This window comes from Vitis riparia, chromosome 14, assembly GCF_004353265.1.
Source record: "Vitis riparia cultivar Riparia Gloire de Montpellier isolate 1030 chromosome 14, EGFV_Vit.rip_1.0, whole genome shotgun sequence".
Lineage (NCBI taxonomy): Eukaryota > Viridiplantae > Streptophyta > Magnoliopsida > Vitales > Vitaceae > Vitis > Vitis riparia.
The window spans coordinates 11697427-11723274 of NC_048444.1; the positions used below are offsets into that span (position 1 = coordinate 11697427).

General features: G+C 36.4%; 1 protein-coding gene across 1 annotated transcript; it reads left to right on the forward strand.

The window, feature by feature from the left end:
• Positions 1 to 8296: 8296 nt before the first annotated feature.
• On the forward strand, positions 8297 to 25507 carry LOC117930789 (EEF1A lysine methyltransferase 2). The gene is made up of 7 exons (XM_034851518.1): positions 8297 to 8559; positions 9132 to 9257; positions 11048 to 11248; positions 11904 to 12000; positions 21736 to 21839; positions 24770 to 24821; positions 24979 to 25507. The coding sequence occupies exons 1-7, from the start codon at positions 8345 to 8347 to the stop codon at positions 25204 to 25206; spliced, it is 1023 nt and encodes a 340-aa protein (XP_034707409.1). The 5' UTR covers positions 8297 to 8344; the 3' UTR covers positions 25207 to 25507.
• The last annotated feature ends 341 nt before the right edge of the window (positions 25508 to 25848 follow it).

The window sequence follows — 25848 nt, forward strand, 5'->3', positions numbered from 1 at the left end:
AATTTGTTTAAGATAAGGAAAGAGTGTCTTGATCAAATGAAGAAGGTGTTGAACCTTTTCACCATCACTGATATCAGTCTTCACTGTCTTAACTATCCTACTGGAATGCAGGCACAGGTTACAGTTGCAATTTCTACGACAAAATGGGCATAGCTCTGCAATTTCTATTTTTGACATGTTGGGATACCATTGCTTGATGCACACTATAGGCAATATAATTTTGATTTACATTCGGTGTAGGGAACAACAATTCTTCTATCGCTTCTCATGCACTGATGGCACTTCAAATGATCTCCTCCATTGCCTTTCTTAGTCGTTGCTGCACGTCTCCTGGAGCTACAGCTGCTATTTCCATCACTACCCAAGGCAGAATCTGATGAGGTTGAAGTCAACGAATGTGGTGAAGGATTCATAGAGTTCACGGACTTAAATATTTTCTCTTCTCTGTCACTTGAGCCTATCTTTTCCATCGTAACAGTATCAAGATTTTTGGTTTTACGTTTCCTTGATTTGATCTTTATTAGAACCATTGCTTCGCTTTCTTCCCATTCAGTCATTACTAACTCATCTTCAGTGTCTCTTTCCTTATTTGGGGGGTTCCTCCGCAAGGTTGAAGGCCTTCTAGCTTGGGAACTCTTGACTTCTTGGGTCACCTTTGTTTTCTCAACTAAAGGTTCGCCTCTCCTTGAAGGGGAATCCACATAATCAGGATCATCATTATCACAATTTTCCTCCTTCACCCATTGCTGAATTTTTCTCTTTGAGTTTCTTGGAACCCTTTACAGTTCACGGATGGGTAGTTCTTGCTTCACAAACATTACAACCATTCTCACTTCATGTTTTGCTCTCTCACAACTGAGAATGTTGTAGACAACGAAGGACAATCCTTTTTCCCTTTTTGCAAGACTTTGTCATTGGAAAGATGGAGTTTGTATCTCAGTCTTAGCCAGCTAGATCAAGTTATCAAGGGAAACAACCTGTTGGAGTAGTCCATGAAGACAACAAGTAAAATCCAAGGATATTTCATAATCACCATGACGTTTCAAATGACACAATTCTTCAATGAAAGAGCAACCTGCTGAAGAATTAATTCCATATTCTTGGTCATTCACGCTTGGAAGCTCAGAAACGAATTATTAATTACTTCTAGTCCAATGTTGGAGACAAATTCAGGTAGCCTTGATAGGAAACCACCACTTTCAGGCAGGCTGATGATATTTTCTGGGGTCACTCTTTTGAGCACACTAGAAAGCACGTGCATGGCGACTGGAGTCACCCATAACGAGGGTCTCATTGACGAATCTTTGTGAACAGAATTGCTCTCAATTCCCTTTGTGGGCATTTCTTCAAACATCTCTTGTGCTCCTCAACCTTTCTTCAGTGTAGACACTCTAAAATGATCAAATTCCGAGAAAAATTGTCTCTAATCACCATATCAACCCACAAACTTACATCACTGTGACCAAGCTCAGCAGGTGTATAAGTGGCTGACAAGCCACTTGAACACGGCAATTTGGAAGAATCTCCTCATTTTCATTAAAGCAGGAATGCAGGGCAATGAAGGGAACTCACGGATATGCTATTTTAGGACAGCCTTGTTCTCAAACATGAGTTCTTCAAGAATCTCCACTATTTTATTCAAATGAATGGAGAGATTTTCTTTCTCTCTCTTCAAGAGGGGCTAAGAGCAACAAAAGCTTGAGAAATTACATGTTTAGTGTTGGATGACGATACTTTAGCCAACTGCTCAATGAAGAAGTGCAAAACAGAGAGACCTTCAGACTGGAGTGATTCTTCTTCAATCGCACGCATGGGAAGAGCCATAAGTTTTATATTCTGATGCCTCACCATCCAGAAATAAACAATTCAAAACAGAATCCTCAAGGGAGAAACTAATCTATATGCAGAATGCTTTTCTTACAACCTTCTGTAATGAAAACATCTCGTCTAGGATAATTCCAAATTAACTCGATACACAATCCCAGAAACAAGAGGGAAACATCAAACGTGTCACAGAAAGCAGTAAATCCCCAATAAAAAAGAAAAAAGAAAATCTCTTCTTCGTTGTATGAGCAAGGCTGACTCTTTGTGTTGAAACCCTCCACAGAGCCAAGGAAAATGAAAATCAAGATTAGACAACCATGAAAATTCCAATATACAGATATTCGACGAAGAGGAAAAAATATTGCTCCTTTAGAGATAACATTTTATATCTCAACGCATTTATAAATGACGTTGTGATCATTAGTGTCCTATTCTCCCTCAATCAGATACTTAGCAGTGCCATTCTTGCTGGAATTTGAGGACGAGTTACACTTTGGAGAAAGCTTGACGCCAAAGATCAGAATCCACCGAACCTCAAAAGAAGATAACCCCAATGAAGGCGGTCCAACAAACTCTGGCATCGGAAAACCAAAATTATTAGAACACGGGAGAGAATAAAGGGGTCATCTTTGGCTCTGGTTCTCCCACTCTGCTCCACCACGATACTTCAATTTCAGAATCAATTTCTAGTTGTTATAAGGACATTTCTGAACTGATTTCTATTGGATGAAACAGAGGGTCCTTTCTATCTTTATCCTCCCAGAATTTCAACTCATATGAAACGCTTACAGCCAGTCACCAGGAAACTAAGAGGAATGATCCAAAACATGTATAGTGGAAAACCATAGAAGACGGGGAGAGAACAAACAGGCATAATAATAAAAGAAATCAAATAAAGCCACATCTCATGATTTTTCAATGGGCTCAGGCTAGTGGCGAGGATCACAAACAGGTTTGAGGCGAACACATCAGTAACCAACATCGACTAAAAAAATTTGTGGCCATTTGCGTCCACACCAATCAACAGTACATTAAATATTCAGAAACGAAATACATGGAGAAATCAAGCATAGGTAATAATTTCAAGAATATCGAGAAACATACTCGAACGGCCTTGGTTGCAATTGTTCTTTTCCTGCTTCCGCTGTGCTTCTCCGCAAAAAATCCTCCGAATCTCATCTTTTCCAGCCCCCAAAAAATCACCAGAATTCTTTCTCTCCCCCAAATCCTCCAATCTCTCCTTTGTTGCTTGTTCACTCTTTTTTTTCTCCTCTCTTCTCAATGGTGCTCTTCCTGTCTCTTAATTCTCTACCCTATTCTCCTCTCAAAACCAGCCCACTTCATCACCGAATCTGCTCTCCCTTCCCGTCCAGCCTCACCTTCCCTCCCTTTCCTTTTTTCTTAAATCTTCCAATTCAATGGCAATCTTTCCAATTTCAAATTCCCCTTCAAAACCTTCCAAGGAGAGTCCCACTTTCCTTAAACTCCAATGGTAAGTTTCCTTGCAAAAAAACATGAAATTTTAGAAGTTAAATAATTGAATGAATAGATAAATAAGTAAAAAAAAAAATCAGAAAATGGTAAAAATAATAAATAAATAAATAAGTTAAGGAAAATAATATAAAGATGAAGATAACCAATAAAAAGTGAATGATAATCATAAAACTAAAACTAAAAATAAAATAATAAATAAAAAAATAAACAAATTAACAAAATTTGGGCCCCATGAGCCATGCAAACACGCAAGTCATATAAGTCACGCTAAAAAAATCTTAATAGACCCAGTGTACCTAAACGACCCTAAGGTGAGACTAAGTGGGCCTAGGGTGGTGCCTAATGGGCCAAGTGTATCTAAAAGCTATCCTAAAAAAAAGCAATAAAAGCCTAAGTCTAAATCAAGACTACCAAGGGTAATAATAAGGGATCAAATAATCTATCAACCAAAGTCTTCGAGGTGACTCAAAAAAAAGGTAAGTGGTATGAGTAGCCATGGGCCACCAAGGAACTATTGTGGAGCATTGAAAACGAATTTTAAAGACATGTGCTAAAGGGACAAAATTGAGGGTCTACAAAACTCCTCCACAAAATCAATCACATTCATACACCTCAACATCATCACATGCTTATGGGCCCATTGAGGTCCTACTTCTACCATATAATGTTTCATTAAAGAAGCCAAATTTACCTTAATTTTGTACTTTTTAAATATCTATGCAAGTACTCACTACCTATAGCTTTATCCTATATCTATTGGGTAATTGAAGCATGTGTGAAGGTAACCCTTGAAAACATTGTTGCCTTGTCTACAATTTTGGCATGTGATGTTGAGACTTTTCGTTCCTGCCAATATGTTGCCCATGCCAATTTGCCATTAGCAAAAGAATGATGACCATCCTTTTCCCCAATAAGTTCGGCCACCAAGTGGACCCATTAATATATTGTCTCCTATTGAAAAGAGTTCACATTAGCATGAAATCATAACTTACAGTATGTCTCACCTACTTAGCCACATTTTACCTATTATTGAAGACTTGAATTTATAAGATGATATGCAAAGTGTGGTTGAAGGAGATGTTGGTATCCAATCCTTTAAGCCTTCTACTATTTGTCACTATAAGAGGGTTGTAAAGAGTCTGGTTAATCATGTTGTAATTTTCAAATCACCATTCATGGCATAATGTGTGAAGTAATTCCCTAAGTTTCTATATCAAGAAAAGGTTGTGGCTAAACACGCATTGGTAGAAGAATGATATCCAAAGTATATTAAACTATTTATTTCAAAATTGATATTTAAATCAATTTATTTTTTTATATAAACTAAATTTTCACACACTTTCCTTGTTATATAACAGTGAGGTCGTATGTGATATTTATGGATTCTACATTACAATAAAGGAAATGCCATGTTCAAATGATACATATTGGGTGAATAGCGTGGAATTTTACATGCTTTACCTATTCTTAAAATATATTCATAAGAAAGTTTAATGTGTAATGTGTATTTCTAATTTATTATCACTTGTATACATGAAGATTATTTCCATTGTGTGTTACATGATAAATGCACAACAATCAGAACCTCCCCAATGCCATTACTTCAACCTATCATTCTCAATGAGAACTTCAACACATATTTTATTTGCAACCCTATTATATTTTAGTGAGGAATTTTTATTAATGTTTATCCATGTTTTGAAGGTGGTGCTCGTGAACTTGTCCATCAAGGCAAAGACATGAAATTATTGAAAGAGTTTATATATATATTATCCTAACTTGATAGTTTGTGACATTTGGAAATGTGACCATGTATGACACAATTATAAGACTTGAATGTATAAGAAAATGCCTTTAACAATTAGAATCATGACTTAGGTGTAACAAGCTAGAACTTATGAATTATTTATTTATTTATTTAGCTATTCATTACAGTTTATGATAACAACCACTAGCATATCCACATTGTCAACCTTCTAACTACTAAAGTGGAGATTTTATTTTCGGTGTCATTGAAATAGGATAAAACCATTAGTGGTGCATCAAGGAGACAATCAAATTCAATAGAAAATTTTTTCCATGCACATGGACAACACATACAGGTTGGGAATATCCAAATTTGACCATGTTGAACCAAGCATTGTACAACAAAAAATTTGTAATTAATTTCTTATTCAATGACATATTTAAATAAGTTGGTGTTATTTGTCTACATGTTCATCTATGTAACTAAATCTTAAATTTAAATTTTGGTTTAAAAATGATAGTGACATTTTTGTTATAAAGTATATGAAGTTGTGGAACAGAAAAACCTTAACACAATCAAACACTGAGGTAAGTATAATATATCCTTAATTTTATATTCTGTTATTTGTCTATTGTCATGTGAATTGTTCCTTGTTGTATAGGACAAGATGCACTTGTATAAGTTGAAATTGGTTGTGCATTTGGTGATGAATGAAGCAAACAAGGTGATTAGACAAAATATTAAAGGATCATGTATATGTTGATGGAAGGTATGTAACCAAGGCTAATTAAAAGTCCTTTTTATTGTCAATTATGGGAAAAGTTACTTTTAATTAGATTTAAAACTATTGATAGTTGTATAGGTCAATTTAGCCAAATGCTAGCTTTTCGGTCTTCATTCTAGTCTATGAGTTGGCTCCGTAGTGCTTCATGTGGAGCTAGGTTGGTCTCCATTTAGAAATTTCATTTCCAATCCAAAAATGAATAATTAGGTTAACAAGCAGAAAGACATATGAGGGAACAAAATTTAGAAATGATTAGTCCTTAATGGAGTTTGAAGCTAAATCTACAAGGGCTGGTGCATGATCAATATTGATCTATTAACTTGTTTGTTTAGGTTTAACACATTTGGCTATTAGATGCTTGATGTTTGACCACATTTCTTACTTTGTCAAACAATTACCAGAGGCAACAAACCTAATTGCCTTTTTTTTTGGTTTCTTAGGTATTATGTTGCAACCTTTCTATCTCACAAATATCTTGACACTGGTGATCCAACTATGGTTGCTTTTTAGTTCATAATAGTTAGGTGGTCATATATCTCACTCATGTTAGTCTTGCTCAAGTATGCTTGCAAAATGCTTTCTTTATCACTTTGTTTTTAGAAATTAATTTTAGATGTTTCTATTTCTACTATTAAATTTCCTAACTTTGAATTCAACTTCAAGGACTTATGGGAATTTCGAGAAATGACTTGTCATGCTCTTACCTCACAAGATGTCTCAGAAAAGGTATTGAAAATCTCATTTCTAATAGGACTACTCCAATTTCACATTCAATTCTAAAATGTATATTTTAATGACAAATTCTAAACGAAGTGAAAAACCAATTACCCAATGTCATGTTTATTATAGATGTAATACATAACTTTGACCATTACAGTGATAATTGCGGGTTTGTTCCTCTATATATATATATTATTGGGAAGGAGAAGGAGAAGAGAAAATGGAAACTTTGGGTTTCTTTGGGTGTTTAGTGGAGAAAGTGATAAAGGGTAGGGGTGTAAGCAAAATTGAAAAAAAAAATTGACAAATCGATTCAAACCAACCAAAATTGATCTTGTTGGTTTGATTTTTTATTTTCTTGTTTCCTAACCAATAAAAACCAAACCAAAATGATATTAAAAAACTTAGATATAATTGTTTGATATTTGATAATTTTTTTTTTTATATTAGATTCTATTCAAGTAATTCATTGTTTTTATATTGTTGTCAAATTAATTCTAAATGCATTTAATATATTTCTAAATGCATTTAATATATTTTTAATATCAAATCTAAGTTGGTTTCAATTAATTTTAAAAACAAATTAGACTTAGGGTCTAATATAAACTCAAATTAATGAGATTTAGGTTGAAAACAAACACAAATTTACAACTAGGTTTAGGACTAAAAAAGATTATTAAGTTGGGTCAAAACTAATCCACAAAAATCGAACCAAATCAACCTCAAAAGGCTTGGTTTGATTTAGTTTTTTTACCCTAAATTTGGTCTATTCGATTTATATATGAAACCGACTATATCTATTAAATTCATTTTTTATCCAAAAGCTGACCAAATTGTCCTTAGTTACACCCCTAATAGAGGGAGAGAATTTAAGAGGGATTTTGGTTTTTCAAATGTGGAGGCTTATCTAGCAGTATGGGGAGGACATATCAGGTGTAAAAAAACAACTTAGCCCCTCAGTGCATGAAATCAAAATTATTTTTGGGATTAGCATACTTAACTTGAAAATGGGGAAGTTCGATTCTCAATTTCATAATTGATTTGAGCAATTGAAAACACACTTTTCCCTAAAAATTATAATAAAAATAATGTATTATTTATTTAGTTCAAGATTAAATACTCAGGATTTGATGTTACATAAAGAGCTGAGATAAAATATAAAGATTATTTAGGTTTCATCATTATATTTCTCTCATTTGCTATGATCTTTGTCCATCCACCAATTCCATATTCTTATTAAATGTAAATAAAAAAAGTTTTCATGTGTAAAATCTTGGGCAATTTTAAAATACAATAAGATGAAGGGATTTTGTTAATAAGTCACATTTTCAAAGAATTTTGGAATTTTGATATCGAATTAGGTAATATTGGATCCATAAAAATTTCAATTATTACAGGTTTGTGGGAAATAAGAGGAAAAAAAAGAAAATTAAATTTAATAATTTTTAAATGAAATTCTTTTTATATTGAAAGTAAAAAAATTTAAAAATATATATATTTTCAAAAATAATGTTCATATAAGAGAATATTGTTGTTTACAATTATTATTATTCTTTTCCCTGATTGAAATGGAAAAAGGTCTCTTCTATATCTTGCCAAAAATTTTGTTTGGGTGGGACCCGATTGGGCCTCAGTGTTTGGGTCACCGTTTTGGAATGGTCGATTGGGCCCAAAATGTCCTGGCTTAGCCCAATTGTGCCAACAAAACCCAGCCCATCCTCATTCTTGTCCTCTCTCGGGAAGTTGCGTCTCAGTCTTCCCTCGTCGTTGACGCTATGGCCGGAATCCGATTGCCGCCTGAAGACTCCGATATCCCTCAGGCCAGAGCTCCGACCAACGCTGATCTGGTCTCCGATGACGACCGCTCCGTGGCTGCCGACTCATGGTCCATAAAGAGCGACTACGGAAGCACTCTCGACGATGATCAGCGCCATGCCGATGCCTCCGACGCTCTCGCCTCCGGAAACTTCCGTGCCGCTTCAGATTACAGGTTACTATTTGTTAGATTGGTGTAAATGTTTTTTTTTTGTTTTTCTGCTGAGAAAATGTAGTAGAAGGAAATGAAAGGAAAAAAAAATTCCGAATCTTAGGTTTTCTTATGCACTCTCATGCTCTGGTTTTTCGAAAAGGAGAAAAAAATGCACTTCAAGTGAGGAAATAGTTTATTAGGTTCGTAGTTGAGTGGATTTTTATGTTGTGAAGATCATAGATTATGAAGTGGAATGTGAAAATGAGATGGTGTCTGTGGCTCTTGAAAAAATTCTTACTGGAAATGTGAATTTTTTTAATAAGATTTTTGAAATTAATGAGCATTCAATTGGAAGTGGGATGGTTTTATTAGGTTTTCTTAATTTTTATTTGATTGTTGGAGAAACAGATTAGAAGTAAATTATCTAGAACCAGAAAAATTGCTCATAATTTGAAACATGAACATGGGTCCACTGACTAGGGGGGAACATTTGTTTAAATCATAATGTTGGCAGAAGATCTAAAATATTGGTATTCATGTATTGATATTTAAAATTTTAACTCTGGTTTCTAAAGCACATATTGTGTGAGCAGTTCTGACAAGGATGAACTGGATTCTGAAGTGGTGACATCGATGCTAGGTCTTCAGAGTTATTGGGATGCTGCATATGCAGATGAATTGACAAATTTCCGTGAACATGGCCATACTGGTGAAGTTTGGTGAGTTTTGGTTTGATCATGTAACATCTGTATTTTATTTACATTTTTTTTTCTCATGGCTTGTGCATACGGTGGACACTTAATTTATAGGCAGCTATATTGTTATCCTTTTATTTGCCTTATTTCTACATTCACCTTTATTTTGAGTTATTTTGTATGTGTAAAATTTTTGGTTTTGGGTTTTTTGTTTTTTGGTTTATTTTTCTTTAATCCACATACATTACAATTGTGCAATTTGGGACACCTAAATCAAAGCACACCTAAATCAAAGCAAGGCTCCTTCCAATTGTGGGTGCTTCTTTGAATACAATGTAGAGACTTTAACCCATTTTCTTTGTTACTTGTTGAGGGTTAATTTTCTTTTTTGGAACCACTTTCACTTGCATCATAGGGGTTTGAGTTGTCGACAAATAAGTGGGTGTCTATTGCCTCCTTTTGGTAAATGCATCAACTTGACAATGGTATCATTTCTATGTTCCTTAATTTCCTGTAAGTCTCCACTCCCTAAGGGATGGGACAGCCACCAGTGTCAAACTGTTGATGACTGCCTTTTTTCTCTCATGCTCTTTCAGACTGGTATAAGAGGTCATCTTCTTTCTTTTTGTCTCCATGGTGCAAGTCCTACTCAGGATTCCCTCTTTTGAGAGTGTGCTGGACAAGACTGGCTTGGTGATAGCTCTAAACAAATATTTTAATTGATAAGTTGTAGGTTGACCCTTGGTATACTGCACCTTAGATAAGAAGGGATGAGTTTAGAAAAATTCTGAATTTGTAAACCCAGCTTGATCATAGATTTAGGCATCTCAGGGTTTATTTTTCATCTCTTTTAGAGATAAAATGTGAACGTTTTTGAGAATCAATAGTCATGCACTTTCTCAAAACATGTTTTCAGTATATTACATTTGGCATTTTTGAAGTGAATGTTTACCATTTTCTCAATATGAATATTCTGTGACTAAAAGATTCTAATAAGGTACTAGTTTCTATTTAAATTCAGTCATAGAACTGTGGATTTAGAATAATATGCTAATCTGTGATCCTACAACCTTTTTTAATTGTTTATTTGCAAAACAAGAAATTGATCAACCTTTGATATGACACTTTATTCATGATGTTCCAATTTACTTATTTATGCTCATACATCAATATCACATACAAATCATGATGATTTGGAGTCCACCCATTTCATGTTAATATGGTCCTCTAAACTGGCCCTAGCAAAAGCTCCTTTTGGACAATGGCCATAAAATAGGTAAATGCTTGCAATATATTTTGTGTATTTGGAAAAGAAGAAAGTAAAATTTATTTTATTGACTATTTGAGTGCATGTGGGAATTGGAGAGGAGGAGGGGGAAAGGGATTGGATTGCGGCAAAGGCTGCTGGGCTTTCTCTGGATGCTTGGTTTCTGACTTGCAGTGCTTCATAATTGTATCTTTCTTTGTTGAGATGTGATTTCTAGGATTTTGGAGGCACAGTTTGGTTGAATTCTTGGCCTATTGCAATTTTGCAATCTACATGGTGTATGTGGATGAAAAAACATGAAGGCTTTGGAGGAAACAATTCTGACATGGGAAGGAGTTGTAATTGGTTGTAGTGATTACTTTATCATGGCTTCAGTAGTAGCTAAGGACTTCTGAAGTGTTCCATTTCATAGGCTAAAAATTGGAGAGCAGCTTCATCCTCCCCACATGGACAGGGTTTTACTAATTTTTACCTTTGTGCAATATTATTCCATTACACTGTACTGTATTGGAAATTCATCTATGGGATTTTTTCCCCATTTCTACAGGTTTGGGGTTGAAGTCATGGAGATTGTTGTTTCCTGGACCAAAAGCTTGTGCATTGAGATTTCTCAAGGTCACATGCCCAATCATCTTGATGATGCCAAATCTGAGCCTGTTGAACAGGGTGAGAAATATTTGTCCAGTTGGAGTGTACTCGACATTGGAACTGGCAATGGTTTGCTTCTTCAGGAACTCGCTAAGCAGGGGTATTCTTTAAACTTTTACCTGTAGTTTTACATTAATACTGCTAAGTTAACACAGTTCATTATGTCCATTATGTTAACTGGGACACACATGTTGAATATATTTCATATTCGTTTTCTGTATGAGAATCTGATACACATGTGGTGTATAAACTGGTCTATGGCAAGCATGGGTAATCTTATTGAGGATTTGATACATTGTGGGGATAGCAAATAATTGGCCCATGCGGGGAACAATCTAGGATTTAAGGTGGCTTAATTGTAAGCTATGTTACATGGACTTCTGTAGATGAGGTGGTGGATGTTTTAAATGCTTAATTCACTTAACCTGCAATGTCTTATAACACAGGTGCTCTGATATGTGTACCTGGATATATGACTGAAGGGAAAATAATGTTGCTTTCTCAAAAGAAACTAGCTTTATATACATAGATATATATAGTCATTGAACAAAAACAAGCATGCATAAAGTAGACAAACAAACAATTTGAAACATGTCAACCCTTGAAATAACAAACATTTGGCAACTTGATAATCTTTAATAATTTATAAATTTTCTGGAATTTTGATATTTTGTTTAAAAACTGAAATAAGTTTTTTACTATTGCATATTACTGAGAATCATAAAAAACCAGCTGATTGGTGTTTCTGGCTTCAGGTTCTCTGATTTAACTGGAACTGATTATAGTGAAGGGGCAATTGACCTTGCTCGAAGCCTTGCTGATCGTGATGGGTTCACCAACATCAATTTTTTGGTATGAAAAAAAGTTTCAGATTGGATTTGAATTGTGAACCATTATAGTCTATTATCCTGATTGAAATTCCTATGCTTCAAATATGTAATACACATAGTAGTTGCCAATACCATGAGATGCAAGGATTTTCTAGTTTCTCCTGTTACTACAGTGTTGCTCATGACTTCAATGTAAGATCCTGTTTTAACTTTTTAAGTATTCTTTTGTCTAATCCTTTTTTTTTTTTTTTTTTGATAAAAAACAAAATATATATTGATAATAGTAAAGTTTAAGGAAAGGATGAGAGCTTTCCCACAAAATACAAGACCTAATCAAAGTAAAACTAGACTCATTCACTATATAAGGAGAACAACAGATAAACACATGTACAAAATATCTCAGAAACTAAAATCAAACTCTCTCAATGTTATCCACCCCTTTTGACTTATAGACTAAAAGCGGTTGTACAAGAGGCCTAAAAGGATTAGAAGTGAAGAAGATCCCACAACATCCCTTTCAATTTGTATTTTTCCTCAAAAATCCCAATATTTCTCTCTTGCCACACAATCCATGGTATAGTGATTCAAATGATTTGCCATAGAATCTCGCCTCTGATTGAATTCCCTAATTTTCTAAATCATATAATCATCATATCTCCAATACTCCTAGGAGGAACCCAATTCATATTTGCTACATTGAAGAGCTTAGGCCAAAGCCCCAATGCTAATGGGTAATGTAGAAAAAGATGGTCAATTGATTCTCCACTTCCTTTGCATAAAATGCACCACTAAGGACTAAGAGATTTGTAGGGTCTTTTCACTTATAGTATGTTATTGGTATTTACTTTCTTATGCATCACTAACCAAGCAAAGGCCTTAACCTTTGAAGGGGCTTTTGATTTCCTAACAAAATTAGTTGAAAGGACCATGAAAAGATTTTACCAAGAACAAAGCAAAGAAGGACAGGGACCAAGCTCTTGAATTTGCAGAAAGAGACAAGTACATTTAAGTAAGTGAAGACATGAATCTTTCAAGAAGTTCAATTTCTGAATTAGTGAGATTGCAATAGAAGTTAAAATTCCAAGAAGACAAATGGGAATTACTAAGGATGATTGAGATAATGAGATTTCTCATGGAAACAACTTTATAAAGACCTAAAAATTGTGAATACAAAGGTTGATCTCCCCACCATAAATCTTTTTAGAATTAGATTCTCTCCCTATTCCCCACACAAAGCGGGTGTATGAGGAAAAGTCCTGAAAGACTTGTGCAATAGCCTTCAAAAGACATCTATGTGACCATTTAACCAAAACGTTGGCGTCTCATCCATTAGGATGTGTCCCACAAATGCTTGAAATAACCTGATGCCAAAGATCACAACTTTCCCTAGGGAACCTCCAAAGCCACTTGCCTAAGAGAGTGCAATTTCTCAAGGAAATCTTCTGAATCCCTAGACCTCCAATTCCTTTGGCCTACACACTACATCACAATTGATTGATCTTTCTTCCCCTTCCTTGTCCCTAACCAGAAGAAATCCCTTTGCATTTTCTCGATCTTTAAGGCTATTGATGATGAGATTTTGAAAAGAAAGAGGAAATAGATAGGGATGTAAGATAAACATGACTAAATTGAGGTTATCCTCCCCCAAAGACAAAAAAGCCTTTTTCCACCTATCTAACCTTTGCAAAATTCTATCAACCAGTCCCAAAATCCTATTGTCTTTGAATTCCCTCCTAAAGGGACCTAAATAAGATAGTGGCCACTTTAAAAACTCTACAATCTAGTGTCAAGGCCAACTTGGATATCGGCTCTTGTCTTACATTAACATTGGAAAGAGTGTTCTTCTCTTACCCAAAAGCCAAAAAGATTAGCTTAAGGTTTGCAGAATTTCAGATAGGCTTTAGAGAAGAAAATAGTATCATCTGCAAATTGTAAAAGAGACACTCTAGTTCTATAACCACCAACTAAGAACCCCTCAAATAAACCACTTTCCTATGCTCTATTCATCATCCTATTGAGGACATCCACTACAATGGTAAAAAGGAAAGGAGAAAGGGGTCTCCTTGTCTTAAACCTCTAGTGGCCTTAACCAGTTTCTCTTTGTGCAGTCCAGGTATACTCCCAGTTTACATGGGTTATGCCCCCGTTGGCACTTATATAGACATACATATATCCTATGTATCTATTTAAAATTGTGTTAAAACCACCAATTTAGAACTACAGTTATACCCATCAATTTAACCCACAAATAAGGCTGCAACTTTCTTTTGGGGGTGGGGTTGTTTTAGTCCTACCCAAAACCAACTTGATTATATGGGCTTCCACTAATTAGCTTTCAACTTGGGTGGGGTTTAGGCAAAAAAATATCAACCTAAATTAAATTTGGGTTGAGGGCTTGGGCAACCTGTACCCAATCCAAACCCAATTATTTGTTTATATAATATCCAAATTAATTATGCATGTGTGTGTGTGTATTATTTGATTTTACTTTTCTTTTTTTTGCTTATTTTGGAGCTTTTAATTCATTCTATCGATTGTAACATAGGGCTGTTATTATTAGGTTCATTGAGTAAAAGGATGTTTGCATATTGTTATTTAGTTTGCAAAGGTTCTAGGCTTCTAGTTAAATGGATATTATCTATGGTTTTTAATTTATTAAATGTAGGTTGATTGATAAAATATTAGTTAAAAAGATATTAAGTTTATATAGTGGTTATTAGTTTTTATTGCTGAAAGAAGGTGAGGAATGGCAGTGGTTTCTCTCGATGGTAAGTGTTGGTTTGGAGTGGATTCGAAGACCTTCGAGACTTCAGTTGACGAGGTCAAGGGGAAAGTGTTCGGAACAGTCTGCGAAAGGGGCCCCAACTTTTCTTCTTGGGTTCGTTTCAGTGGTAAAGGCTTAAACTTCCTTTTGGAAGGGGTTGGGACCTATAGTTGTCTCAAAGTCGGGGAGCGTTTCAAAAAAGCTTGGGCGGAGGGGGGAAGAAGGTATCAGTTGGAGTTGTGCACTAACAAAGGAAGACGGTTTTTGTTTTGCACAACCTGGGATGTGGAAGGTAAGAGATTCTCCTTGGTGTTCCTTGAAGGTACGAGTGTGGTTGGGGGTTGACAACTTTTGGTTGGGAAGTTAAGAAGTCTGGGTTTCTCTTTGACCCAAAAGGAAGAGGAGTCCTCAACCTCTTCTTCATGTGGGAGGGGTCTCAAAGGGGTTAGTGTTGAGAAGGAGGACCCGACAGTAGAGGCAGAGTTTTCCGGTTTTGCTGAACTTCGGAATGCTTTGTAGTTAGAAATTGACAAGAGGGTGATTGACAGCAACAAGGAAGTCTTGAGTAGGAGCTTGGCGGGGAGATGGGGGGGACTTTTTGATCAGCCCCCAGACCTCGTTTCCCTTAAGTCTTGGGCTTAGTCCAATTGGATGTTGAAAGGAAATCTTCACTTGGCTCTATTAGGAGGTCCCTTTATCCTCTGAGTTTGAAGATGCCATTGAAGCTGAGAGGGTGTTGCACTCAGGGGTCAGGTGGTTTAAAGGAAAATGCCTCCTGTTGGATTGGTGGAACCCCTTTGTTGGGTGTCTCACAGAGGATAGGAAGAGCCGAGAGGTGTGGGTAAGAATTCAGGGTCTTCCACTACATCTTTGGGGGATGAGTTTATTCAAGAACTTAGGGGAAGCTTGCGGTCGCTTTGTGGGTGTTGACGAGGACACAGTGGAACGCAGGAACTTGCAATGGGCCAGGGTACTTGTTGGGGCAAGAGGGTGGAATTTCCCTAGCTCTCTACAGGTAGTGGTCGGTTCTACCTATTTCGCGGTCCAGTTGTGGTGGGAGGCTACTCCATCGATCAACGAGGTGCAACCTTCGTGGTGTTGCAGAGGAAGTGGGGGAAAGGATGAGGGTGAGGTTGGGTCACGCGCCCTCCCGAGAGTGGCTGAAGTTTGCTCTGGGAAAGGTGATGGCCATGTGTCGATGGTTGACTTGTTGCTCTTTGCAAAAGAGGGAGAGGACACTGTTCCTAATGTGATAGGAACGACTATAGGTACAGAAAGGAAAGGGGAGCTATGTGGAGCGGGTTCTTTAGGGGCTTTGTTGGGCTCAGAGAAGGAGGCCCTTGCTGCTAGATTTCAAGCCATGTTGGCCTTTGTTAAAGGAGGTAACCTTAAAAGGCTTTCTTTAGGCAAGGCCCAATTGGAAGTGGGTCGGGCTTGTCTTTTAAAAGGAGGGGAGAATTTCCACTCTTCTCCCAAAGAAATTCTTCATGTTCGATGCCCTAGCTTTTCGTCCACGGCGATGGGTAACCCCAAGGCCTCGACCCTTGTGTGTCATTTCCAACGGCTTCGGAGGCGAACTTGAAACCATTAGCAGACGTCGCTCTCTTAGAAGAAGTTCTTAGATTCCAAGGTATGCTTTTTCCGTCCCGTTCTTCTTGGGGGGAAGGGCCTTCTTCTTCTTTTTCTACTCCTTTATGGGTGCCGGAATCTCCTGTTCTGGGTGGGGATTGCAGAGGGACAATGCTGATTCAAAAGCTTAGGGGAGGATCCCCTGAGTGGGAAGAGGGTGCACTGGAGACACGGGTCAATTCTATAAAGGGGTCTCTCTCTATGGTTCTACAAGATGGGTCAGAGGTGGTTTTCCTTGAGAATGCTTCCTTCAGAGAGGATCTGCCCTCCGACAAGGAGCTCTCCAATTTCAAAGATTTTAGTAGATTCTTCGGAATGCCGATTGAGGGGTGCGAAGAAAAAATTGTTTTGCTTTTGAAGAAGTTGAAGAAGATGGTTGGTGGGAGGATCCTTTGTAAAAGGAGGATGATTAAGTTGGTAGTTAGATCTCAGAAGGCAGATTTTGTTTGTTTTTTAGAATCAAAGGTGTAAGAGATGTCGTTAAAGGTGGTGAAAAGATTGGGCGTTGGAAGGTTTATGGACTGGGGTGCAGTTGATGCTAAGGGTGCCTCAGGAGGCATTTTTATTTTTTGGGACAATAGGGTTCTGGAACTCTTGGAGCTAGAGCATGATGGTCTCATCATCTCGAGACGTTTTAAGAATGTGGAAAATGGTTTTGTTTGGGTGTTCACTAGTGTCTATGGACTAGTCCTATCGAGGGAAAAAGAGGAGTTTTGGAAAGAATTGGGTGCAATTAAAGGCCTGTGGGATGATCCCTAGTGCATGGGGGGTGGGGTGGGGGGAGATTTCAATTCCATTAGATTTCCAGGGGAAAGAAGGAATGGGCTCAGTCTGACAGCAGAGATGAGAAAGTGCTTTGAGGTCATTGAGGAGTTGAGTTTAAAGGATTTGCCCTCTTCTGGTGGTCAGTTCACGCTGTACGGTGGTCTTAATTCTCAAGCAGCGTCAAGGTTGGACCGCTTTCTAGTCTCCAATGAGTGGATCATTTTTCGAGTGTCTTTCAATGTGCTCTTTTTGGAGGGTGGGGAAGTTAAAAAAGGCAAGACTCCCTTCCGCTTTGAGAATATGTGGCTTCTGTCAGATGGGTCCAAAGAGCTAGTAAGAGAGTGGTGGACTGGGTACTTGGTTGCAGGGTCTAATAGCTACTGCCTTGTTGAAAAGTTGAAAGCTCTTAAAAAGGATCTAAGAAGATGGAATAAAGAAGTTTTTGGTAACGTCTTTGCTAGAAATCAGAGGCCTTCTCTCGAATTCAATTATGGGATTCAAAGGAGAGTGTTAATCCTCTGTCTTTTGAGGAAGTAGAGGCTTGAATGGGGGATTTGGAGGAGTACAAGAATTGCGTTTTAATGAAAGAAACTTTCTAGAGGCAAAAATCTAGGGAAATTTGGTTAAAGGAGGGAGATAAGAATACCAAGTTTTTCATAAGATGGCTAATGTTAGGGCGAGAAGAAACATTTTTTTATCCAAGGTGAAAATTAATGGGGTCACTCTTACTGATGAGGAAGATATCAAGTCTGGTGTGTGTAGGGCTTATAGGACTTTGTTATCGGAAAATGAGGATTGGAGACCGAGAATTGAGGATTTACAGTTTTGTGTTTTGGGGACAAAATGGTCCAGAAGTTTAGAGGCACTTTTCTCAAAAGAAGAAGTGTTCAAAGCCCTATGTAGCCTCTTCGGCGATAAAGCGCTTGGTCCAAATGGCTTCACTATGGCATTTTGGCAATTTTCCTGGGAATTTACCAAAATAGAGATTATGGCCTTTTTTGGTGACCTTTTCCGCCTTGGCACTTTCCAGAGGAGTCTAAACTCCACTTTTCTCGTTTTGATCCCAAAAAAGGGGGTGCAGAAGAGTTGAAAGATTTTAGACCGATAAGTTTAGTTGGGAACCTTTACAAATTACTCACCAAAGTCTTGACAAATAGGCTGAAACTAGCTATTAGGGAGGTGGTTTCAGAGTACCAGCATGCCTTCTTTTAGGATAGGCAGATTTTGGATGTTGTGCTCATTGCAAATGAGGCTGTAGACTCCAGGTTGAAGGATAACTTCTAAAGTTGGACACTGAGAAGGCGTTTTAGCATGTCAATTGGGATTGCTTTCTGTCAGTTATGTCCAAGATGGGGTTTGGGCAGAGGTGGATTAATTGGATCGGATGGTGCATATCCACAGCTAATTTCTTAATTTTAATTAATGGAACCCCTTTAGACTTTTTTCACAGCACTAGGGGCTTGAGACAAGGCGACCCATTATCCCCTTATCTCTTATTAATGATGGAGACTCTCAGCCAGTTGCTATTCAGAGCTAGAAGCAGGGGTTTCATTGAGGGGTTTAAGGTGGGAAGCAGTAGTGGAGTAGGAAGGGATCTGCTCCATCTTCTGTTTCTTGACGACACCTTTTTATTTTGTGAGGCCAATAGTGAGTAGCTGAGATACTTGAGTTGGGTGTTCTTATGGTTCGAGGCGATTTCTGGTTTAAAAGTAAACAGGGATAAACGTGAGGCTATCCCTGTAGGAAGGGTTGATTCTTTGGAGAATATCATTTCGATGTTGGGGTGTAGAATTGAGAAGCTCCTCCCTTGGGTGCCCCTTTCAAATCCTCAAGGGTGTGGGACGTAGTGGAAGAGAGATTCATAAAACGTTTGTCCTTGTGGAAGAGGCAATATCTCTCTAAGGGGGGGAGGCTTACCTTGATAAAAAACACTCTTTCAGGTCTCCCAATTTACTTTATGTCTCTTTTTGTCATTCCGTGGAAGGTGTGTACAAGACTTGAAAAGATCCAAAGAGACTTCTTGTGGGGCGGTGTGCCTTAGAGAAAAAGCCGAACTTGGTGAATTGGAGCTCGGTTTGTGCTGATATGAGACAGGGAGACTTAGGTATTCGCAGTCTTTTAGCCCTAAACAAAGCTTTGCTTGGGAAGTGGAGCTGGAAATTTGTTGTAGAGAGGGATTCTTTGTGGAAACAAGTCATCATAGATGGATTTGGGGTAGAGGAAGGAGGTTGGTGTTCGAGAGAAGTGAGGGGAGCCTATGGTGTGGGAGTGTGGAAAGCTATTAGAAAAGTTTGGAAAAGTATTTCTCTCTAGATCCCGCTTAATCGTAGGGATTGGGAGGAAGGTCAAATTTTGGAAGGATTTGTGGTGTGAGGACCAAACTTTGAAAGATGCTTTCCCTAATTTGTTTTGGTTGGGGACCAACAAGGATGAGTGGGTGTTTGATGCTTGGGAGGAGGGTGGAGAGGTGGGTAGTTGGAATCCTTTGTTTTCAAGACACTTTTTTTTTTTTTCCGATAGGATGTTTTCAAGACACTTAAATGATTGGGAAATGGAAGAGGTAGAGGGCTTGCTTCAGAAACTCCATCCTTTGGTTTTGAATAGAGATGTGGAGGATGTCTTGAGTTGGAAGAATAGAAAGAATGACTCCTTTTCTGTTAGATCTCTTTACCATTCCTTCACAAGAGCCTCTAGTGACCCTTTTCCTTGGAGTATTATTTGGAGATGTTAGGCTCCGATGAGGGTAAGCTTTTTTGCTTGGGAAGCATCTTGGAACAGAATCTTGACCATTGATCAGCTCAAAAGAAGGGGTTGAAATATGCCAAATAGGTGTTACTTGTGTAAAGTGGAAGAGGAAACCATTGACCGCTTGATCCTATTTTGTAAGAAGGCTACAATGCTATGGAGCTTGCTTTTCTCTCTTTTTGATGTGCAGTGGGTCTTGCATTCCTCAATCAAAAGGAATTTGATAGGTTGACATGATGCTTTTGTGAGTAAGAGAAAGGAAAAGGCTTAGAGGGCTGCCCCCCTTTGTTTAATGTGGACCTTATGGAAGGAAAGAAATGAAAGAGTGTTTAGTGACACTGAACAATCCAACCATGCTTTTAAACTTTTTTTTTTTTTTTTGTACACTTTTGTGAATTGGGGTATGGTGTATTTAGAGGATCATTCTTTGTCCATAATTGATTTTATAGAGTGACTTTTGTTTAGATAGGAGAAAGATTTCTTCTTTCTTTTTGCCTAGCTTCTTGGTCGTTGCTTGTATACTTCATGTGCACTCTTTTCGCCGCTTCTAGGCTTTACTAATACAGTCTCTTATTTATCTATCAAAAAAAAAAAAAAAAAAAAAGTAGTTATTGGTTTTTTTTATTTTTTTATTTAGATATGTTTTATAATTCCTTTTGATCACCATTCTTACATTGGGTTTATAAATTTGTTGATCAGCTTATTTTTAAATGTATTTTAAATGTAAGTTGATAATAGGTTGATTTAATGTGCATTTAATTGATAGTAAATTCCTTGTTAAATATATGTAGTAAAATTCAGTTTCTTGTTTTTGTGTTGATTTTATGACCAGCCAAACCTGCTCAATCCTCCAAATCTGACCAACTAAACATGTATTTACTAATCTGAGTCTAACCCAATTTCATTTTGAGTTAAGAAAAATAGGACTGAGTTATGTTGGGGTTGGGCAGCTCGGGTTGAATAGTGGGTTGAGCTTTGCACAAACAACCTTTATGTTTGGGTTGAGCTCAAGGTGGTTGCTAACTTAACCCAATCTGCCGAAATTGCAGACCTATCCAAAACTCTAAGTTGCTAGGTAATGAACCAACAATGTACATCAAGCCAATTAGTGCTTAGGTTAATAGCCTTGCAAAACGCATCATGAAATAATTAAATTAATGAAGAAAGTAATGGCTGTATAATAGTTTTTCTCAAAAGAAATAAAATGACTGGCATACCAGTTGTTGATAAGAAGTGTTCCATTTTTTATGATTGGGGAGCACTGACTGTATGCCCTGTCTTTGCTGTGGTGTTCATAAAGGAATTTTTGTACAAGGTGATCTGTTTTGAAAATTTCCCTTTTTCTTTTTTCCTTTTTTGTACAGTATTCTTGTCATTAGGAATAATGAAGTGTTGGCAATCATTTCTGGATTCACCCCTTGAGTGAGTGTTTGCATGAAATGAAGTAGTCCAATTGTTCATTTCCATAAAGTTTGGTGGCACACAAACCCATCTTTTGGAAGGACTTGCAATAATTAAAAAGAATGGACTGATTAGAGCAAACTCAAAACATGATTGTGAGAAAAATTGAAATGAAATTTCCTCAAATGCTATGGCCGATGTTGAATAGACTGATTTCAAGTGATCATTTACTGATTTACATAGGATATTCCAACTCCCACTTATTTTAAATGATAATAATAAAAGGTTCTAGCCTTCTAGTAGAAGTGATTATATGTGTAATTTAAACAGACAAGATTACTATTACAAGTTTGTGGAGGAAGTTAGGATTCATATGAAATGTAACTTGCCAAATATCTGTTTGTTATTTGATTACTTTAAAATTAACTATTGTGTGTTCTGTCTGGTTTCCAGGTTGACGATGTTCTTGAGTCAAAGTTGGAAAGGCAGTTTCAACTTGTCATGGATAAGGGGACTTTAGATGCCATCGGCTTGCATCCTGATGGTCCTATCAAAAGGTAAGGATGGCATCTTCTTCCCTGCCCTGCTAAAAATGGGCTTACATCTTATGTCACTTGTGTTTATTCGCTATCATATTGTGATGAGGGATCCCTCACTTTTACATTTTCGGATCTTAATTATTGTATTCTATAAATATTTACTTGATCAAACATTTTCCTTTTACTTCCCTTAGATCATATTTGGTTGGAGATATAATATGTGATAGGAAAAGAGATGAGATAACATATCCTATCTTATGTTTGGTTGGCGATTAGATAAGATCAATTATTTCATATCATATCCCATGTTCAACCAAGCACGAGATGAGAAAAGTAGTAGGATTACTTATCCAACCTTATACATATACATATATATATCCCATGTAGAGGGGATATAATAAACTTATCTTGTCTATGGGAGGATGTGCCAAGAAGAAAAAGTCTCATCTAGTTAATTGGCCAGCATTTTGCATAGACGAAAGGGAGGAGGGTTTGGACATCAGAACTCTGTCTAGCTTCAATAAAGCACTACTTGATAAATGGTGCTTCAGATTTTTCACAGAGAAAGAATCTTTTTACAAGATAGTGATTATAAGGAAATATGAAGAGGAAAAGGTATAGAGTGGGAGTATGGAAGGTAATTAGAAGAGGGTGGGAGACTTTCAATAATAGTATTGGGTTCAGGGTGGACAATAGGCAGAGGGTGAAATTTTGGAAGGATAATTGTTGTGATCAGCGTGGTGAATTGTCCCTTAGAGAGGCCTTTCCTGCTTTGTTCTCTATAGCTATTTTCAAAGATGCATGGGCAGTGGAAGCATGGGAACATGAGGGGAAGGGGGATGCTAGAACCATTGTTTCTCAAGACTACTCCATGATTGGAAGGTAGAGGAGGCGGAGGCTTTTTTTAGGCAATTGCAATCACAGTCAATTGTCAAGGATGTTGAAGATAAAATGGTTTGACTGATCTCAAAGTGGTATTTTTTTTTATAGTAAAATCGGTATATTCATTGGCCAATGTAGTATGGAGGCCTTCCCCTCAAGTATTGTTTGGAATCATTGGGTTCCATTAAGATTCAGTTTTTGTTTGCTTGGGAAGTTACTTGGGGAAGGATATTGATACTAGACCAACTTAAAAGGAGATAATAGTTGACACCGAATGGAAGAGATGCTTGAAAGTGGTAACATTGTGGTAGTTGATTTTCACTTTGCTTGGAATAGAGTGGGTAATGCATTCAATTGAGAAGACCCTCCTAAGATAGCATGGATCCTTTGTTGAGAGAAAGAGGAAGAAAACTTGGAGAAACACTCCCTTATGCCTTTTCTAGACCATATGAAAGGAGAGAAATAAACGAACATTTGAGAATATTGAAAAGTAGACCAACCAATCAATCAAACATTTATATATAATTTTTTGGAGTGGTTTAGAGTATACATAGGAATTTTTCTATGTCCTTGTTGGACTTTATCGATTACTTAAGCTTTATGTGGTGAGTGAGAATTGGTTTTTGTGTATCCATCCACTTGGTGTATGGCCTTTTGGTACTTTTGTATACATCATGTGTACTTTTGTGCGTTTTTTTGTTAGGATACCATGGTTATTGCCTTATAACAAAAATGATATAATAATCCTAAGTTGAGATGTAAGATATACATTTCTCATGGATTATAAATTTATTCCTTTCATCTATTTCCTTCATTTTTTTAGGTTACTTATTTTGTAAAACAAAAAATATTGATTAAAAATAAATAAATTTTTAGTTTAAAAAAACAAAATTAAAAAATGTCTATAATACAACCTAAAATAATATAAATATACAATATTATTTCATAATATTTAATATATACAAAAATGATTTTATTTATTTATTTTATAGGTAAATTTTTGTTCCCATTGGTACTTGAACTTAGAACCTCCCATGAACGTTTTTTATGTTTTATTTATCAGAAATGAGATATCTATCTATCTATCTATCTATATATATATATATATATATATATATATATATATATATTCATAAAAACATAAGAAGGATGATAAGTCCTCTCCATGATTACAAGAAAATTTGATCAAAATGTGATTGGACTCCTTCACTATACAAGGAGTCTATACAAAAGGTGTCATCTCCTCATGTTCTGGCTAAGCTCCTCTTAGGGATGTTCAAACCTGTTTTATTTACACCTCCCACAAACTTTCCCCCACCCTTTACATCTTAGGCCATGCCACAAGGGCTACAATGCTTTTATATATATTTAACAACATGATATAATATTTTTTTATTTATAAATTAAGTATTTCAATCATAAATATTATTAAAAAAAGAAATAAACAAATTACTTACTAGGTGCTCGTTTGGATACACTTTCTCTTTTATGTTTTTAGAAATAAAAACTAGTAGTACTTTTTATATAAAATATAATCACTCTTATATAAAAAGTATGACCTTTCCTCATATCCTTAAAAATTATTTTTAAAATTTTTAAAATTTGAGGTAGTAAAAATTTGAATTCTCATATTTTTTAAATAATTTTTTTTAAAAAATATAATATTTTTAAGGTAGGTTTCATAGATGGAAGTTAATGTTATTTTTTATTTTTAAAAACGAAAAATAAAAAGTGCATCCAAACAGCACCTAAAGTATAAATTGTAGAATGATTTCCAAATAATACAATTTCTACAACCTAATATAAGCTTGGCATGACATATTCCATTAGATATATTATCCTAAAATATCATTTCTATCATATATAAAATGCAATGATATAATATTCCAATGGAAATGATACCTTAGAATATGTATATCTTATATTATTTTTTCCAGTTAACCAAAAGTTGTCTAAAGACATTTCAGCTCATTAGTGGTATTAACTTTCCGTTAAATCCATTATTGTTGTGGAATGGATTGCAAATACATAAAGAAATTGTGGACTTCTCGTTTACTTTTTTTCAGGATCATGTATTGGGATTCAATGTCAAGACTGGTGACTCCTGGAGGAATATTTGTAAGTATTTCATCTTCTGTTTATTTCTGCTCTCTGAATTGGGTCCTCGTTAGTTACTATAATGCTTGTTTTTAATGAGGGGAACTTCCCTCTTACAAGATCCAGTCATCCTACACCTAAATCATTTTTCTTTCCTTGTCACTTTTGGTCATTGTAGGTGGTCACATCATGTAATAATACAAAAGATGAACTGATTCGTGAAGTGGATGCTTACAATCAGAGAGTACTTGGTGCATCCCAGGAGCCTGATACTCCCAAAGACCAAGATATCTCTCGAGATTCTCCTCCATTTCGTTACATCAATCATGTTCGCTCATATCCAACGTTCATGTTTGGAGGATCAGTAGGATCACGTGTTGCTACCGTGGCATTTCTCCGGAGCTGAAACTGGTTAATTCTATCATGGGTGCATTTTTCTGTTCAAATGTTTTGTTTTTGGTTTTTTGCTTTTAGATTGTTTAATGGAAATTGTGTAACTTAGCGACCCACGTGACTGAAGTTTCTGGGATATAGTTTGTTAGGGATCCAATGCAGTGGGAAAGAAGACGGGACTCTCAGGTTTAGTGTCTTAAGAGATCAATTCTGTGTAAATCTAACCTTTCAGTTCCAAATTTAAGAAATGACCATGAATTCAACTCTAAGTCACATTATTTGAATGACCTAGTTCATTCTGCTCTTCCCTTAAACGAAGTAGTTTCTGCAGCCATGCATTAATCTGGAGATCCCAAACCATTCATTTTTTCCTTTCGAGTTCATAATGCATTTTGAGTCATATTTGTGGGGCCAGATTCATAGACTTGAATGTGTTTAATTATTTTGCAGGTTATTTGAGAGAACGGTTTGCTGGTGTATTCAATCATAAATCTGGAAATATAGCTCCTTCCCCCTCCCCCCATGTGAAATCTATATCTGCTCATGCTCCAACTTTTACCCTTCCCAGTCTCACATTAAAGCACCAAGAAGACAAGTCTTTGATTCATTGTGCATGACTACGAGCTCATTTGGAAGTGATTTTAAAAAGCATTTC